We start from the raw sequence: 17,525 nt of genomic DNA on the forward strand, positions 1-17,525 counted from the left end.
CTCAGAGAGGGTTATTTAGTTATTTATTTCATTAATAGTGTTATTATTCGTTTCCTGACTTTTTTTCTGTAAAGAACCTGGAAAGGGTTATTTGGTTATGTGTGGCTTTCTGGGAAACAATACATTTTTTAAGCTCCCCTACAATCGTTGATGTTACAAACTGACATCAGAGAAGGGAAAAGTCATGTGGCCCTCACAGGAAAAAGTTTGGGGACCCCTGCTTTAACGCAACCAAGAAGTCCTATGTAAAATTGTTATTGATTGTACTTATGTTCATTATTTTGTTGACCGGTTAGCGCCTCTGGAGCTTCATCCCACATCCATATTATTTTAGGTTCAATGTATTTTGAATGCTCTCTTTCAATTGGGTGATCTTATGTGTGTTATGAGGGAATTGTTGCAATACATCAGCCAGCATTAGCATTTAATTTATTTATTATACTCATTATAATCCATCAAGGGGAAATTAAATGTACGCTCCATCTACATTTTTTTGCACACCACATAGAGATCTAGATCTCATGTCGTGTATGTTGTATGAAAAGAGAAACAAGTATGCAATGCAACTTTATTATTATTATATGTATGTATATATATATATATATAAACATATAACATATATTGTATATTATAGCAATATGCATGTATTTCGAAATGAAACCATTAAAAAACATCAAAAGTTCAAAAATGGTACTGACATATTATATAAATAAATATATTTATGGTCATGGTTCATTACAGTCCATGTTCGGTGTGCCTTAAAATGAAAGTACTTCATGAGTAAAACCAGCCTCATTTGCTATTTATTATTTAGATAAAGTATACAATCATAATTAGAATAACTGATTAAAAATAATCGAATAGTCAAGTCAAGTCAACAGTATTTATAGAGCACTTTCAAACAGCCATCGCTGCATACAAAGTGCTGTACATGGAGCGATTTAACATACACAATAAACAGTAAGACGAAATGGTAATAAAGGCGGTAGAAAGCACCAAGCAGTAAAATCATGCTGAGTCGAACGCCAAAGAATACAAGTGGGTTTTGAGGAGGGCTTTAAAGATGGGCAGCGAGGAGGCTTGCCGAATGTTCAGTGGGAGGTCATTCCAGAGAGAGGGACCAGCAACAGAAAAGGCTCGATCCCCTCTGAGCCTCAGTTTAGTTCTTGGTACTTCTAACAAAGACTGGTCCACAGACCTGAGGCGCCGGGCAGGTGTGAAGGGGCGGATGAGCTCAGAGAGGTAAGGTGGCGCGAGATTATTTAGAGATTTTAAAACAAAGAAGAGGATCTTGAAAATAACTGTAAAATGAATGGGGAGCCAATGAAGGCAGAGTAGGAGTTATATGCTCCCTCTTGCGAGTACCAGTCAAGAGGCGAGCAGCGGCATTCTGGACCAGCTGAAGGTGCTTAATGGAGGACTGGCTGACTCCAAAGTACAGGGCATTACAGTAATCGAGCCGGGATGTGACAAAGGCATGGATTACTGTCTCAAAGTGTTCATGTGAGAGGAAAGGTTTTATTTTGGTCAGCTGTCTAAGGTGAAAGAAGCTGGATTTAACAACGGCACCAATTTGCCGATCCAGTTTGAAATCACTGTCCAGTTTAAGGCCCAAGTTTGAGACCGTTGATTTCAGATAAGGAGACAGGGGGCCCAAGTCTACAGGATGGAATGTACAAGGGCCACTGGGACCAAACAATATCACCTCTGTCTTGTTTTCGTTGAATTTCAAGAAATTATGTGCCATCCAGGTTTTGATTTCTTCCAGACAGGATAGGAGTGGCCTTAATGAGAAGGCGTCTTTCTTGCTCAGTGGGACATAGATCTGGCAGTCATCTGCATAGCAGTGGAAGGGAATACCATGTTTCCTTACGATGGAACCCAATGGGAGAATAGGTTGACAAAGAGTATGCGTCATGTACAATTAAACAGCAAACAGAATTAACTGTTTTTCTTTCAGTTTTACTTTTAATCTGACAGATATTTACACTGGAGACACTGGATAAAACATTTTCATTTGGAATCCAATTGGATAGTAGGATAATTTTTCTCACTGGACTGAATCCTTCACTTGACAAAATTGTTCAAGTGTCAATCAAAGGTTCCTGCAAGAAACAAACAACAACAATGGCATTGAGAATCCAAACCAAGTTTGGCATGCTTCACAACTGTACAATAATAAAAGAAATGACATTTACATTTTGACGGTCCGGCTCCTTCCTGTGGTAGTTGCGCATCTTTGAATGTGACAGGCTAGCAGCTAAACAAAGTATTAAACAAACTCCTATCAGACACATACTGACTTCTATGAGATGTCGCACTGCCACCCACCGCTCCTCCTAGACACGGAGAAAATAAATTGCAGGGTGATGTGTTATTTGGCAGAACACATTATTTATATATCATCCATGCCGTACCTTTGTTAACATAATAGTGAGAGTCGGGTCATTCCTGTAGAGAAGACCATAGCAGGCTTGTGATGCTAGTGGTGGCTGGTCAGTTGCCTCTACATGGACAGATGAATGGATGTTGCTTGGTGCGGGACACTCTGGGGGAAGCCTACAAAGAAACATAATGCAAAATGTAAGCAATAAAGTTGTGGTAGCAGCATACGTGTAGGTTCAAAATACAACTTGAGTGCAGCCATACACACCGGCTCATGGGGAAGAGAGCGGATGAAGCTCTTAAAGTGAGGCAGGTGTAGGTATCATTTTCACGGTGGATACTTACATTCACAATCTCACTGCCTAAAGAGAAAAACAATTCCACAAGATGAACAATTACAAGACATTCTTGTTTACCACAAATCTAAGTGCTGAATTATAATACCAACCCCCAAGATCCAACTGACTGGCTCTCAAGGTTGTAAAAACGTCAACATCTTTTGGAAGGCCGTGGTTGTTTGTGATAGTCAGAGGAACCTTGAGATGCAAACTCGTGAAATGTGCGGGCTGTGGTGTAAAGTCGAGTGAGGTGTCTCTATTTCTTTTCTGTTCTCCAAGTGGAGTTGGGCCTAGAGACACCAGGTCATCTGAACTCCAATTGGTTTTAACACACAGATGGAAGTGTGCCAACGTAGAGAGGAGATGGTTCCAGTCCTGGGAGACAAAGCGGCATTTGACATAATGATGATAACACTGGGAGCCGAAATAAAGTGTAGTTTAGGTCAAGTTCATTTCTGTTGCACTATCAAGCTCTTGAACAATAGCACTAGGCACATTTTCAAAACTTTTTCAGAATTCTGTTTTAAATTAGCATTATATTTCTAAGTACGGGCCAGAAAAATCCAGGTTGGTTAAAAAACTGCATTTCTTTGCACTATTTTATGTTACTTAAATGCTTTTATACTCATTTGTTTAGTCTGAGGATAAGAAAGTAGACTTTGTTTCTTTCTCTCTCCCTGATATTGTCTTATCACTTTGTTGTGAGACAAAGCAGAATTTCTGTGTGTCATCAGTCACATGAGACATGCGATAACTGCCTATTCATGTGCGCTTACAGTATTTGATATCGCCTAAGAAGAATTAGGTAGACACTTGACTTCATGACTAGACGTCAGGGGGCATTTGAACTGTGTACATGCATGCAAGTTTTCATTGAATTGTATCTTTCATTATTCTCAAAGTGCATGTCTTGTCTCTTATCTACTCAATACTGTATATAATACTTTATTTACACTTGAAATTTTTACTTTCAGTGTGGAGGTCATTCCCACTTAGATTAAACGCTTGAAAAAGCCGCCCTTGGTCACTTGTCAGTGAATTAATCATAAATTGGAGGATGTTCATGAAAACATAAATTCTTATTCATCTTGATAATATTGTCCTTGTTACAACATGACAATCAATATATTTAAAAAACAAGACAGTACCACGTTTCTTTTTGTAGTATTTTAACTCAAAAAATGAAATGATGATGAAATGAATGAAGTGACGTGCACAATACAACTGCTTGACAATGAGTCATGCGGATTCCAACTTGCACTTTATGTTAAATGTCGCATTCTACCTCAAACGCAAGACAAATAAAGCAGACCTTACCTTTGCTGTATCACAATCGGGCAGAGGGTGATTATTGCTATAAGAACTGAGACAGATAAATGAAATAGCCAGCATCAGGAGACACAAGAAAAATGTCACAGCCGGAGGGTTCTGGGACACGTAATCTCTTAAATTGCAAAGTGGCTGCCAAGATGCCATAGTCGAAACCGATTAAACCTGAAATTAAGTAAACACAGGAAACACACATCACAAATATCTCGTGAAATATTGAGTGACCATATGTTCATTTCTAATTTAAGGATAGGAGTAATTTTATGTGTGTCGCATATGTACATATACTTTATACGTTACTCCCGACGAAACTTTACGAAAGGATATTATTCACAATTGTTTGGGGCAGCAACATTTACGGCAACAGGGGACAGTCGTATGAAAATACGCTCGAGTTTCACGCTCGAAGACTTGTCGTTAAAAAAAATACAATCATTTAAAAAAAATAGTAATAAAACGTTTTATTTTTTGTCACAGGTGGATAGTCGTTGAGACCAACGTATATGCGTACAAAGTAAAAGTGTGGTTCCACACAAACAGAAATAAAATTATAAACACCGTAATTCAAAATGGGCAATTCCAAAATCAATGAAAGAAACACCAGTGAGTGATCCTTCACAAATGCAACAGTTAATGTCTGCATGTATGTAATTTTGTTATGAAGCAAACATTTTGCGCAGGGCATGAGACTTACCGGTACGTCAGCAATACTTCAATAAGGAAAAGTGAAGTCGAATTTGTTTTAAACGGTGCTGTCTTTCCTAAGTTGGAAAGAAAGCACCTTTTCATCTCTCCTTAACCAGATGACGAAATCCAACAAAGGCGATGGAGAAGTGGCATAACGGTTCGGAGATTGGATTTTCCGAAGAGGTGCAAGGAGTTCAGTTGCTGGATTGACAACTACGACACGAGTGTTTTCTTTACGACACTCAACCAGTATACGGTACGGCTGTAAACTGGTTGGATGACGAGAACCACGTGAGTGTTGATAACCTGTCGGTGACATCACTTGGCTACCAGTGCGCTGTCAGCCTGTCGGATGCATCCGTAGTGTACATTGGTCCAGATAATAATTTCTGACAATTACATTGGAATTTATTAAGCCATTATATTTCTATTTTATCTCTGAGGATTCCAGATAGAGAACAAATAGCGTGCACTTTGACTGTTTTTAGTGCAGTGTGTATAGAATTTAGCACGACCCAAAAATGCACTTCCCTTAAATTCACAAAAATGTTGATGTTTTGATTTGAAGCATAGATTTCATGTTCTGCACATCTTTCAGGGTCATTAGTTATGTGGAATGAATGTGACATCGAAGATGATATCTCAATGGTGAGTTTATTTAGAGTATGTTTTTTCCAAAAAATGCAAGAAGCATATTATGATTACAAAACAATTATAAAATAAAATCTGTCAAATAATAATGATTTAAACGTTGATTTAGTGTTAAGAAATAGACAATTCAAACATAAATCAGTGCAACAATTCAATTTTACAATAGTACAGGCTGTAAATGATTTATTCATCTTCCCTCACATTCAAATCTCCCTTGTGTGCGTTTATTTTTGAAATAGTGCAAAAGAAGCAGAAAATCCAGAATTTAATCTACATACTGATAAATCCGAGAACCCATTGACATTTAGTATTATTTCCCTTTCTCAAAACCTCCGCTGCTCCTCCAGCCCACCATGTCTATGTCAGGCATTATTGCAATCAAGGTGTCCAGGTGACTTTTACAGGCTTGAACGCCCAAATATCAGGCTGACCCATGTGCAGCAGGTCATTGAATGGAGACATGCTCCATTGGAAGGGGGGCAGCTGGTCCCAGGTTGGCCCACTTACGGCCAGCATCTCATACCGACGAAACATTCCATAGGAGGTCATCTGCACAAAACAGACATCGTGCATCAGTGTGTTTCAGGCAGGGCCTATGAATGGATTCATAGAATGTCAAAAAAGACAAGCACCTTCATGTCTGTTCCTCCATGGGACCTTTGCCGTAAGGCGCCAAATGGATAGGTGCCGTTTGCCGGATTTAGGTCTGAGCGAGCGGAGATGGCATTTTCTCCATTCTCAGGTGGATTGCAGTCTTGGCAACGTGACAGGGGGTCTTCTTTGAAGTTATTATATCTAAACAGACAAAAACATTTACATATAGAAAAATTAAGATGCGTTTAAATGCACAAAAATTAAATTTGTTTCACAATCTATACCTCATGAGGCGCATCATGGAGGCAACGTCTGTCACAGCTTTTTGGTCTCTCTTGAATATCTGAGCACGAGGATTCTGGTCCAGGGAGAACCACGATCCAAACTTTTTCACCAGCTCATTGCAGCCGCTCGCATTAAATATGTCCTCATAGTACCTTCCATAAGAGATGGTCCAAAAATGATACAAGTTGCAAATATGGGCAGGTCACATTCAACATAACGGTATTGTAAATCTCGTGGATCCATACTTACGGTATGTTGTAACTTGCCCAGTATCCTTTCTGAAGTAATTCTTCCGTTTTATCCATAAAAACAATTTGACCCCTGAAATGTTAAAGCAAAAGGAATAGCCTATTTGAAACAAACAAAACAACCACATAAAATAAGTTTAATAGACTTACGGAATCTGCTCTAACACGACAAACAGGTCCTCCACGATGTTGGTCATGCCTGGAGTGAAGTTGTTATAGTCCACGATCATCCACTGATTGTTGTACCTAAAATGCATGCATGGTCCAAATCGAAAATGATAATCTTTATTTTATTCTTTACTCAAGAATCGAGACTGGTGTACATCTGAAATTCACGATTTGAGCATTTTTAGGAGGTGAATAATACTTGGAAACCTACGTGCCACTGTTGTACTTGCTGAATAACTCTGCCCAGGCTTTGGCAGTGACTGCTAGACGATTAGCCACAGTATTTCTGAGCCATTCCATCACGGTGCCAGTGGGTTGAACAAATTTCCACAAAGCAGGGTTGCTGTTTCCAATGGTAGTTTCCAGGGTAACCTACAACCATATATGAGTAAGTAACTCAAACACTTTTGTATTGTAGGCAAAGCTTTTCTTAGTCAAGTGAAAAAAATGTCTTTACAATAAGATGTTCTATGTGGCTCCACTAGTCTAAACACGGCATTCTGATTATTATTATGCTTGTATAATTTGAATTGAGCAGCAAAATCTGTCTGCTTTTACCCCGCTCAGGAGGCGGCCATTTTGCCACTGAAAGTGACATCACAGCAGCTCAGGTCACAAACAAGCATGATTCACATCTTTTCTGAGTTTGATCATAAGATGTTCGCGAGCGGAGCTGTGATTGGTCACCATACAGAACATCATCTTGTAAAGAAAATGTTTGACTTGACTTCTCCTTTAAATCATTATCATGCAAAGGAACTATCATTGCATCATAGGCGCTGATAGCTCTTACCAAGCCACTACTAAGGATATAAAAGTCATCTCCAGAAAAAATAGATCCAGGGTAGGAGGAGAATGCCTGGATCTGTCCAGGGAGGATAAGATTGTCTGGGGACAAAATTAATAAATATGATAGTGATCCAAAACTTAAAACATATTATCCTCACAAACAACATTTTGCATTGTTGGCAACAATGTTGGCTACTTATGACCCTTAAAAACATGAGTACCGTTAACTTTTATACATAGTGTGTGTAAACACAAAATACAGGAAAGGAGTCATGAAAATACCTAATGGAGAAACTTTGAAGGCAAAGGAATATTTCTTGATGATCCGCAACATTGACTGGTAGGTTCCCCATGTGTCATGTGACACCAGTAGATCCTTATTGTTTGGTAGCAGCTTAATGAGAGCAGAGCATGAGCCAGATCCTACTGGTCGAGTCAGACTGGATTTATTTAGAGCTGATTCCAAGTCTTCCAGATCTCCGGCCATTTGGAAGAGTCTGGTTGGTAATACAAGGCAATTTCATTTGTTTAGTGTTTAGTTTGTCCCATTTTATATAAATCACATCTACTTACATGAAACCAAATGGATTAAAGGACATTTGGCCAGAAGGAAATGAGAGTTCTTCATTGTAACTGTCCTCCAGACCTTTGAGCTGAAGAAGAGCCAGGCGAACCTGTCATGCAAAATACAACAATTTTAAAGAGCCTTGTTTATTTACTGTGGTCCGTCTTTTGACCCTTCTCTTAGATAAGGACTGCAATAATAATACATGGTTGACTTACAATAGTCCCAAAATGTCAGAAACTAAAAAAAAATAAAAATCTTATAATTAAAAAAAAATCACTCTGAAATTCTTGACTCTGTTTTTTTTTTTACTTTAACACGTTTCAGCTTGACCTGAAATACAACAGGACGTGACATTTATTCAGATAGAAGACCTCCAATGTACCTGGTACCAGTAAGGCGAATTTGGCTCCTTCTCAATTTGCTCCTGAATCCACTGCAGGTTGCTAGTGATGAAAATCTTAAGGCGATCACAGTAACCAGAATGTCTCGAGAAAGGTCCACAGTAACCCATGAGAGTGTTCATCCAGTGTTTGTAGATCAGCTAAACACAGAAATACCCATAAGCAACTAAAACATATTATCTTGGAAGGCCCAGTGCAACCAAGCAAGGGTAATCCAATGTTTTTAGAGGTTGACCTGAGATGTGACTGCAGCCTCCACGGCTCCGGCAGCGTACGCCTGGAAACTGTCATTGTATTGACTGTTGGTAGTCACCTCCAAGAAACCCCAGCTGATGTGATGGGAACACGTTTGATTCAGTGAAAGCAGCAGTTCAAGTAAATGTGTTTTTCAGCCTTGTTGTCGACCTACCCTGACGTTTGAATGTCGTCGGTGAAGTTAGCCCACGCCACAAAATCTTCTCTGTAACCCTCCAGGAGAGAGAGTTGCCCCGTGATTTTGTCAATCACTGCCGTTTGTACTTCAGCTCCGGCCAAGTTATTGAATACAGGTAAAACGCAACTAACAGTCAAAACGAGGGTAAACCTGCACAATAAAGACATCTCGACCGAGCGGCAAGCCATAGTTTCACGAATGAGTCACATGATATAAGGGTCGGGAGTCATCACATGATCACAGCAAGAGATTTTTTTTTCTTTCGTTTTTTTTTAACGGACAATACCAGAGTTCATTAAAACAGAATGAAAACCAAAAAAAGATAAATACAAAAAAAAAACATACGCAGAGCATACAACACGAGTCAGTGTAACAAAAGAGACGCCTAAATAAATATATAACTAAATAAATGAATAAACGGCCAATTATATTGCAGCATACAGAATTTTTCCACACACCACGTTTTTATTGCTTAGGAATATTATGTGAGACTTACAGACTGGAAATAATGGCCGAGTTGTTAGTAAGCGAGACTATGACCAGAGAATTCTGATTTTTGTACACGTGTATTAAAATTTGTGTCAAGGAGAATCAAGTTTATTCTAAAGTTTTTGTATCCGATTAGTGAAGTATGCAAAGATTATTTGTTCGTAGAATATTTAAATGTCGTATTTAGTTTATTAGAGATACATGTTGTCAGATTTATTTCCAGAATTGTTTTCAGATTGACAATGCCAAAATATACGAGAAACTGTTTCAGGCTGCAAAGAACAGAATGAGCAATATACGTCAGTGTATTTCTTGAGAGTTTTCATGTAATGATTTCTAGGATACATGTTGTGTAGGATTTGGAAGGAGGGTTCCTCGGCTTGGTGGCACAGTGTTCGACTGGTTCTCAGTGCAGGGGTGCGGGCTTCGGTTCCGGCTCTGGCCTTCCTGTGTGACGTGTGCATGTTCTCCATGTTCCTGTGTGGGTTTTCTGCTACGCTTTCCACCCACATTCCCAAAAAACATGCACGGCAGGTTAAAGGCGCACTCTAAATTGTCTCTCCGCGTGACTGTGAGCGCGGATGGTTGTTAGTCGATGTGTGGCCTGCGGTTGCCACACGGAGTCTGTTTTGAAACGCACGGAGACCACATCAAAAAGTGTGTCTCGATCCGGTTGTTTGATCCGCACCATGATGGATTTTTTTTTCATTCACACCTGCATGAAAACGGACTGCCGCGTTATAAAGAGGACCAAACGGTACAGGAGTGAAAATCGAAGACATGCAATGGCCTCTATCGCCTTCTATTGGATGATTGGGGAATCACATATTTTTGGGAGTCATAGTTCTGAGGGAATTACCCTCAGAACTACAATTACCCCAAAAATATGTTCTGAGGGCAATTCCCTCAGAACTATGACTGATGAAGAAAGAAATGAAGAAAGAAATAACAGCATACAAATGTTGATGACGTGTAGAGAAGAAATGTACGAATTCCAAAATTCTGAGATGTTTCTCTAATTTTTAGTAATAGCATCCCTTAATGCTCAGCTCAAATAAACGATTGTTTTTGGCTTGTGGTTTTTCCAATTACAATTTATCATCTGTTCTCAATTTCCCATCCATTTATGCCTAGACCTAACACAAGCATCATCATCTTTACATTTATAGATGTCAAGTTTATTTTGCAATTATATCAGTTTGTCTTCAGCGGACTCGGGAGGTCAGAAAATGTAACTTCTGAAACTATGTTTTCTAAATCGTTGATGGTGTAGCGATACACTTGGCTGAGTTATTTGTAGGCAGCGTGGGACCTGTTCCCACTCAGTGACGGTGTCGATGTGGGTGTGAATGGTTGTTCCTTCCTTGGACTAACTGGCAATCAGATCGGGGTGGAGTTCGCCTTTCAGCCGAAGTCAGCTTGGATAGGCTCTAGCACCCCCCCCCCCCCACAACCCTGTTCAGGACAACCGGTGTTGATAGAAGCATGGACTTTCAAAGTAAGCCAGTCTAATCACGACTTGCATATTTGACACGACAGCACACAAGACCACAGATGCTTTTTTTAAACTTAATTTTAAACATATTTCAAAACATCCTGTACAAAACATCTTTAAATAAAAACTTAGTTCTCAAATTTTGTGTAGATTCTCATATGAGATCAAGACTGTTCAATGTGTAATTCTTAACTCTTCTTGGTACTAAAGGCTTTTATAGTACTGTACTTAATTCCATCCTTACTAACATGATGAAGGGTGCTGGCATCTACTCTATTGTATTAAAATTCCTGAATCACACACCATCCAGATTAACTGGCGCATCCTTCTCAACAATAACTCAACAGGCTGTTGAGGTAGCTAGCAATCAAACTCGCGACCTTTAGGTCGCGACAACGGATCTCTCAGCCCCATCAATTCCTTTTGGCTTCATTTTAGTCAACGGCATCAGTTTCAGTCCTCCGCATCATGTGGAGTTTCCATCTCTTCCAGAATTCCCTCGAGCACCTCTGCCTTTCGTTGCATTTTGCTGGCCACTAAAATTGAAAATAAATGAGAAATGTGATAAGAATGATTCCCTTGATTGCGCTAATCACACACACAAAATCTTTTTCAGTACTTAAAATAATTTACCATGAAAATGTTCAGCTGTTTTCCGTCTCAGTGTCTCCACCGTTTCCTCCGTATCAGCCCATTCTAGCACAAGACGTCTCCCGTAAAGATGGGTGCTGTGGCACAAGGCAGCAAATGCTTTCTGGAAATCAAGACAAGTATATCATTATTTATACTGTATGGTCATTTACCGTAAATTGGTGACCATGAGAGATAGAGAGAGTTACATAAACACAAATGCAGTGAGTGTTTGCCCAAACCTTGGCATCCTGCTTGGTGACAAAGTCAATGAAGCCAAAACCTCTATGATTCCCTGTACCTGCTGCTTTCTTTGGAAGACGGACTGTTTTCAGCTCTCCAAATGTACTGAGACAGCCAACAGGAGAATGGGTGGATTAATGAATTGCCCATTTACAAAGTGAGTCATATACAGTCGCTGTGTGTGTACGTGACTGCTACCAAAAGAGTTCTCGAATTTCCTTGACACGGGCTTGGAAGGGGACATTTCGCACAAGGATCTTTGAACCCGTTTGCTTCTTGTCCATCTGCTTTTTCTTGCGCGGCACTTCGGCAGCCCTGCGTAAACAAAAGACAACAACATTAATTCTGATTAATCGTCAATTTGAGGCACAACACATGGCTATTGCACTAATTGTAAAATAAAAACAGAAAAATATTAATAAAATTAAGCATGATAGTAGATTACAATTTTTCATGGTATGTTTTTCAGCTGTGTATTTTAAGTCTTTGTCCAATTAGAAGCTCCATGACCTGTGCGTGAGACCAAGAAACAGCACTTTTTGTTCCTTGCTCTTTTCTTTATATGTTGCATTTTTAATTTTTCTCTTTGGCAAAAAGCTACATTTTTATCTCATTTGTCAACAAGTTTCAGAAGATTTCGTGGAGGTTTTGTGACTTGCCAATGTTCATTTGGGCATATTCCAATCTTGGACATTGAAGTTATTTCAGCGACCAATTTTTTTTTTTTAATTTCACGGAAGGATGAAACCCATTCTGTCCACATCAAGCCCGTGGCCCCTCTGAAGGAGCTCCACATAATAGTTGGTGTCAAATCCCATTCCCAGGTCCCCACACTGAGTGCATGAGCCACGTTATATTTTTACCTTGTGGCTCTCTCTGAAATCTTCAGCTCTAAGCTGTGCTCATCAACATTGCAGTGCTGGAAGAAGGAGAGAGAGAGAGAGAGAGAGAGAGAGAGGGAGGGAGAGAGGGTCACGTAACATACAAACAAGGCGGTGGCAAGTTTTAAACAGAAAAGAAACAAATTCAAATACCTGGAGCTGTCGCAAGGCTTTCTGTGCTGACTCAGGAGTATAATACTGAACAAAACCATAGCCCATTGACAGCATTTTCCCTGCAAGTCAGAGCAGGTATTACTTTAAAACACAAACTCCAATCCCTAAAGAAACCAGTTATGCTTCTTTATGCATAACTGATTGGTTCAGTGTATGACTGTCAAATGAGCATTGTAGCATTTTGGTTTTTACCACTAAATACCTGTTTTGTCTTTTTTCTTCGAGATTGTGCATGACTTCACCTTGCCACATTTTGAGAACATCTATCAGAAAAGAGCAAATTAATAGCAAGTAAAAACCACTGACATCATTTTCTACATTATTCAGAGATACAAAAGTTTACCTCTTGAAGAGTTTCTTCAGTCGTGCTGAAATTTAGATTCTTGATGAAAAGTGTGGAACCTGCAACAGAGTCTTCCTCCTCCTCCTCCTCTTCTTCCTCTTCTTTATCCTTGTCTTTTTCATCCTTCTGTTGCTTCTTCTCCTCCTCTGCTTTCACTTGGTTATACCAAAACATGCATTTTTCATTCATTTAAAAATAGTAATAGTTATGGTCTTTATGAGAGAGCAAGTGTGGTGTCGTACCTGGCGCTGTTTTGGTTGCAAGAAATACCCCCACAGGCGCCCACTCCAAATACAACGGGATGTGATGAAACTGTGGTACAGAGATAAACCCAATAAGTTTCAGTTTTCTCCGCATGCTCCACACAAACAGAAACAGGTTGAACGCACCTTGCTGTAGGCGAGTCTAGTAAAAGCTCGCTTCGCTTCAGTGGGTTCCAGGAACTCGATGATGGCGGTGAGGCCGGAGGGCGGCAGCAGCACTCGCCCCAAAGAGCCATGTGTGGAGAAGAGCTCCTCCAGCTCTGACACGGTCACTCCGGCTGGGAGGTTCTTCACCAAGATCACGGTTGTGCTCCTTTCTGCAGCTGCCTACGCACCAGACAAACCAACCTAATTTAGAAGAAAGGTGACCGCAGCTTAGCGGGTGCTTCAGTCAAACCGTACCTGACTAAAGGAATCCAAACTGACACCGCTGTCTATTAGAAACCGCCGAGTCTCTTGGACAATCTGGGTCTCCCCCAGAGCCATTCGCACTGCAACACTTCCCTTTGTCTCCTGCAGAGACGGCGACAAAATGGGAAATAAAAGGAAAAACATAAGTTAGGCACCAATTAGGTTCTACAGTCCAATATTTTTGAGGAGTATTGTGGAAAAACAGTGTGACGTTACATGGTCAAAGACTTGGCTTTTTGTGGTGTTATATTTTTCCGCAATGGCATCGGCTACGGCACTTGTGCCCAGAAAGAGTGTATTCCAGTTGTGTGAACTTCAAAAAGAAGAAAAGTATTCACTCAAAGGACAGCAAAACAAAAGAGCACAAGAACTTTAATAGGGATGCGCTTACCTGGAACTAGAAGCTTTGTTTTTTGCTTCCTTTTGACGTTTATAAGATGAGGAGCCGGGACCACCTGCGTCTGTAGATTCACTTTTTTCCTTTTTAACTGTGGATGGGAGCAGGTGAAGCATCCGGCCCTGTAAAAAAATAAAAAAAGAACAAAACATTTATTTTGACCTTCCCATAAAGAGCAGGCTCAACTTTATGAAAATGTAAGATCCTGCAGCATCAAGTCAAACATACCTGAAATATGTGGCCATCAAGCTGGGCCAAAGCCGCCACTGCATTTTCTGGAATCATGTACGTTATGAAAGCAAAACCTTTAGGTCTCTTTGTGAGATTGTCAATGGGGAAGAGCACTTCAGCTAACGGACCTACAATAATGCAAAATACAAAGCAGCGTTATTACTTTTGCTATACATAAAGCTACAATTGGAATGTATTCATCTGACTTTCAGACATTGAACTCGCCATGTTTGGAAAATACTTCTGTGATTTCGTCTTCCGTGCATGTGTAGGGGAGGTTTCGGACAAAGACACGTCCCGATTCCGCAATATCCTCATCCTCCTCGTCCTCCTTCAGTTTCCTGATGAAGTTTTTGTCAATTGCTTTGTCTTTTCGGTCAGTCTTGTTCCATCCGGACGCCTCAACCCTGAATACCTCAATGTAGCGCCCTCCTAAAAACACGCAGAAGGATAAAAACACATTCTTATGATTTTTTAGTCATGTAAAAGGATAAGAAAGGCTCTTGACACCATGAGATAAAGCTCTCACCTATATAGTCTTTATTCTTCTTCAAGGCCTTTTCAACCTCTTCTGCAGAGTGAAGATCTACATATACATAGCCTAAAACACACGCATGCACCCACAAAACCTTGATCCAGAGATTTGTGCATTTCAGACCCATAGACAACAAACAAAACGAAACAGTGTGTACAGCAAATGAAAATATGCTTCCTGTAGGATACCTGTTCTGTTCCCACTTTCATTTCTTCCAATTCTGATGGCAGCAGGCTTCAGTGGCGTCATGAATTCTTTAATTTGGTGCTATTTGCAGACGCAGACAACGTCATGGTGTGATGAATTTCAGAGTTCCACATTATATTTTATCCTGAACAAAAATAAACCATGACAACAATTGGAAGTCTATTCACCTCTTTAACATTGAACGGGACTCCTCTAAGCTTAACCGTGAACTCTGTTGTTGGTTCAATCTGGAACGAAAATAGGGTAAACTGAACAATGAAGCAAATACGGTCATTTTTTAAAAAGTGTAAATTGGACCAATTAGTCACCTCTTGTCTTGCATTTTTCTTGCCTTTTCCCTGCTTCTTGTCCTCAGAGGGAACAGAGTTCTTCATCTTCGCGGTGTGATTTCGGTCCCCGCTCTCATAGGCGCTGTCATCGAGTTGCGCAGGTCCAAAATCTTCTTCCTCTTCATCCTCCTGCAGCTTGTCATCCTTCTCATCGCTTTCATCCATAGCGTCCTCAGTTCGTACCATCTTTGAGCGCAGATAGTCCATGTCTGACAAGCTGGACTTCAGAGCTTCTTTCGTGGTTGTGCCTATAAAACACATCGTCACTACTTTACCACACTGTCTCTTGTTGGTGAGATGATCGACTTAACATAGCCCACAAATATGGAGACAGTTGGGGAAATCTGTTGATAAGACTTGAGATGTGCTATATTTTGTCCAAGTTTTGGACAACTACTCACTGAGATGGGATAGCTTTCATCTTTTGAAGTCTTTCACAGTTACTTACAGTCCTCTTCACTGCCTTCCTCCTCTTCTTTTTCCTCATATTCATCATCCGACTGGTCAGAGTCAAAGTTGAGGTAATCATCAACAGCCAGCTTCTCCTTGCTTTTTGCCATGGCGCTGTCAGGGTCGACTGCCTGCTCCATTGCATCGTTCACCCAGGTCCGCACTTGGCATCTATTCTGATGCACTGACAAGAACTCCTTGAACTCCTCATCCTCCTCGAGCTGATGCACACGATAGACAGACAGGGTAGGTTTGGAAATGAAGAAAGGGTAGGTGATGTTATTGTGGTTGACGAAAAAAAACAAAACAACGCCTTGCTTGATTATCTTACAAATTCAACATTAGATTATGTAATGCATTCACCAGCTATAACATTAAATACACCTTTCCAGTCCATTCGGCCATCCATTTTCTATGCAAATTATTCTCACCCGGGCAACAAAGAGGAAAGATAAAATGTGCCTTCCCAACTAGTTTAACACAGTTTAGGTTACCATCAGGGAGGCATTCATTATACACAGATGTATGTAGAATTGATGTTTTAGCTCGGATTGGTGTACAACAGCAATGAGTGGCTTTTTAACGACATTTTCTTTTTTTAATTTATCTCTCGTTTCGGATGCATTTAGATTCTGCTGGTGCACGTAATATGGCCAGTGAATGGATAATTTTATTAAATTTAGCAGACGAGTCACCCCCTCCCTATTAAATACAAAAAAAGAATTGAAAGCAACTCACCTTTTTCAGTGCACTGGTTGTCTTTTTCCCCTTCTCCTAACAAACATAAAATTACAAAACAATACAATACAGCTTAGAATACAATCTTTCAAAGCAACAAATCTAGTTTTCTTTCCATTGCCGTTTCTGTTGATGGATACAATGAACTGCTCACCAATTTTTCAACAGTTTTAGTTTGTGTGGCTGGTTTTTCTGGTTCAGAGCTCTTAGTGTGTTTGCTCCAGGCTTTTGATTTAGTGGGGTCACCAAATGCCTTACACATCTCCACCTGCAATGGAGCACGCAAGTCACACATCAGTGACCATGGAAACATCATTTGTGAAGCCGACAACAGGCTCACAAGAACACACCGTCACTCTTGAAGTATCCACGAAGCTCCTGTTAAAATGCTTCAACGCTGTATTCGCATCGTCCTCGCTTTGGAACCCAACAAAACCAAACTTGCGGAACTTGCCGTCCTTGGTAAACTTGAGGGTGCAGTCAGTCACTGTCCCAAACGCCGCAAACATCCCTCGGAATCTCTCCTCCTTCATCTGAGCACAAGTTACGTTCAAGTCGACTAATAAACGTACGTAATGTTTCGCTGTGGTTTATTTCACCCAGGCGTATTACTTACCCCATTTGGGAGGTTTTTAACGATGAGTCTTGACATGTTTCCGGTCTATAAACTCTCAAATGAAGCTAAAATAATTGATTCGTGATATTTGTCAACAAACAAGCGTGGAAGATGTCCTAGGTCGCCATGTTGGAGTCGACTTCTTCTTCGTCGCTTTATTTTTGCCTTGAGTTTCAAATACCGCCACCTAACGGGGTTGACTGTGTTTTTAAAACAC

General features: G+C 40.3%; 3 protein-coding genes across 4 annotated transcripts; all 3 read right to left on the reverse strand.

The window, feature by feature from the left end:
- Positions 1-632: 632 nt before the first annotated feature.
- Positions 633-4,978, reverse strand: zgc:158398 (uncharacterized protein LOC568894 homolog). 2 transcript variants are annotated; one of them, XM_052067521.1, is made up of 7 exons: positions 4,747-4,978; positions 4,041-4,217; positions 2,834-3,098; positions 2,654-2,747; positions 2,418-2,559; positions 2,199-2,339; positions 633-2,105 (listed from the first exon to the last, which is right to left on the reverse strand). In XM_052067521.1, the coding sequence occupies exons 2-7, from the start codon at positions 4,197-4,199 to the stop codon at positions 2,085-2,087; spliced, it is 822 nt and encodes a 273-aa protein (XP_051923481.1). In that variant the 5' UTR covers positions 4,200-4,217; positions 4,747-4,978; the 3' UTR covers positions 633-2,084. The 2 variants fall into 2 exon arrangements, with proteins under 2 accessions (XP_051923481.1, XP_051923479.1); XM_052067519.1 differs by having other exon boundaries at positions 1,610-2,105; positions 4,753-4,977.
- A 396-nt stretch (positions 4,979-5,374) lies between these two features.
- Positions 5,375-9,105, reverse strand: plbd2 (phospholipase B domain containing 2). The gene is made up of 12 exons (XM_052066895.1): positions 8,853-9,105; positions 8,679-8,772; positions 8,425-8,583; positions 8,048-8,148; positions 7,757-7,971; positions 7,479-7,573; positions 6,897-7,057; positions 6,668-6,763; positions 6,519-6,590; positions 6,269-6,421; positions 6,023-6,185; positions 5,375-5,939 (listed from the first exon to the last, which is right to left on the reverse strand). The coding sequence occupies exons 1-12, from the start codon at positions 9,062-9,064 to the stop codon at positions 5,769-5,771; spliced, it is 1,692 nt and encodes a 563-aa protein (XP_051922855.1). The 5' UTR covers positions 9,065-9,105; the 3' UTR covers positions 5,375-5,768.
- Positions 9,106-10,906: 1,801 nt separating this feature from the next.
- On the reverse strand, positions 10,907-17,475 carry rbm19 (RNA binding motif protein 19). Its single transcript, XM_052066894.1, has 24 exons — positions 17,309-17,475; positions 17,043-17,225; positions 16,847-16,960; positions 16,693-16,728; positions 15,953-16,175; positions 15,484-15,752; positions 15,343-15,402; positions 15,157-15,235; positions 14,963-15,034; positions 14,659-14,865; positions 14,431-14,561; positions 14,197-14,324; positions 14,022-14,118; positions 13,797-13,907; positions 13,521-13,721; positions 13,374-13,443; positions 13,132-13,286; positions 12,991-13,051; positions 12,768-12,847; positions 12,597-12,652; positions 11,932-12,048; positions 11,733-11,838; positions 11,494-11,614; positions 10,907-11,396 (listed from the first exon to the last, which is right to left on the reverse strand). Exons 1-24 carry the CDS (start codon positions 17,342-17,344, stop codon positions 11,314-11,316), a joined length of 2,796 nt encoding a protein of 931 aa, XP_051922854.1. The 5' UTR covers positions 17,345-17,475; the 3' UTR covers positions 10,907-11,313.
- Between the last annotated feature and the right edge of the window lie 50 nt (positions 17,476-17,525).

This window comes from Hippocampus zosterae, chromosome 6 (genome assembly GCF_025434085.1).
Source record: "Hippocampus zosterae strain Florida chromosome 6, ASM2543408v3, whole genome shotgun sequence".
Lineage (NCBI taxonomy): Eukaryota > Metazoa > Chordata > Actinopteri > Syngnathiformes > Syngnathidae > Hippocampus > Hippocampus zosterae.

Excerpts from the sequence above, each read along its gene's own strand:
- rbm19 (XM_052066894.1), bottom strand. The coding sequence starts at position 17,344 with ATGTCAAGACTCATCGTTAAAAACCTCCCAAATGGG. Across the intron at positions 13,287-13,373 it reads TGCAACCAAAACAGCGCCAG|TGAAAGCAGAGGAGGAGAAG; the intron begins GTACGACACCAC and ends GGTATAACCAAG. Across the intron at positions 11,615-11,732 it reads TCACCAAGCAGGATGCCAAG|AAAGCATTTGCTGCCTTGTG; the intron begins GTTTGGGCAAAC and ends CTTGATTTCCAG.
- zgc:158398 (XM_052067521.1), bottom strand. The coding sequence starts at position 4,199 with ATGGCATCTTGGCAGCCACTTTGCAATTTAAGAGATTACGTGTCCCAG. Across the intron at positions 2,748-2,833 it reads CAGTCAGTTGGATCTTGGGG|GCAGTGAGATTGTGAATGTA; the intron begins GTTGGTATTATA and ends TTTTCTCTTTAG. Across the intron at positions 2,340-2,417 it reads TCACTATTATGTTAACAAAG|GAGGAGCGGTGGGTGGCAGT; the intron begins GTACGGCATGGA and ends CTCCGTGTCTAG.
- plbd2 (XM_052066895.1), bottom strand. The coding sequence starts at position 9,064 with ATGGCTTGCCGCTCGGTCGAGATGTCTTTATTGTGCAGGTTTACCCTC. Across the intron at positions 8,773-8,852 it reads GACGACATTCAAACGTCAGG|CTGGGGTTTCTTGGAGGTGA; the intron begins GTAGGTCGACAA and ends CCATCACATCAG. Across the intron at positions 6,764-6,896 it reads AGCAAGTACAACAGTGGCAC|GTACAACAATCAGTGGATGA; the intron begins GTAGGTTTCCAA and ends CATGCATTTTAG.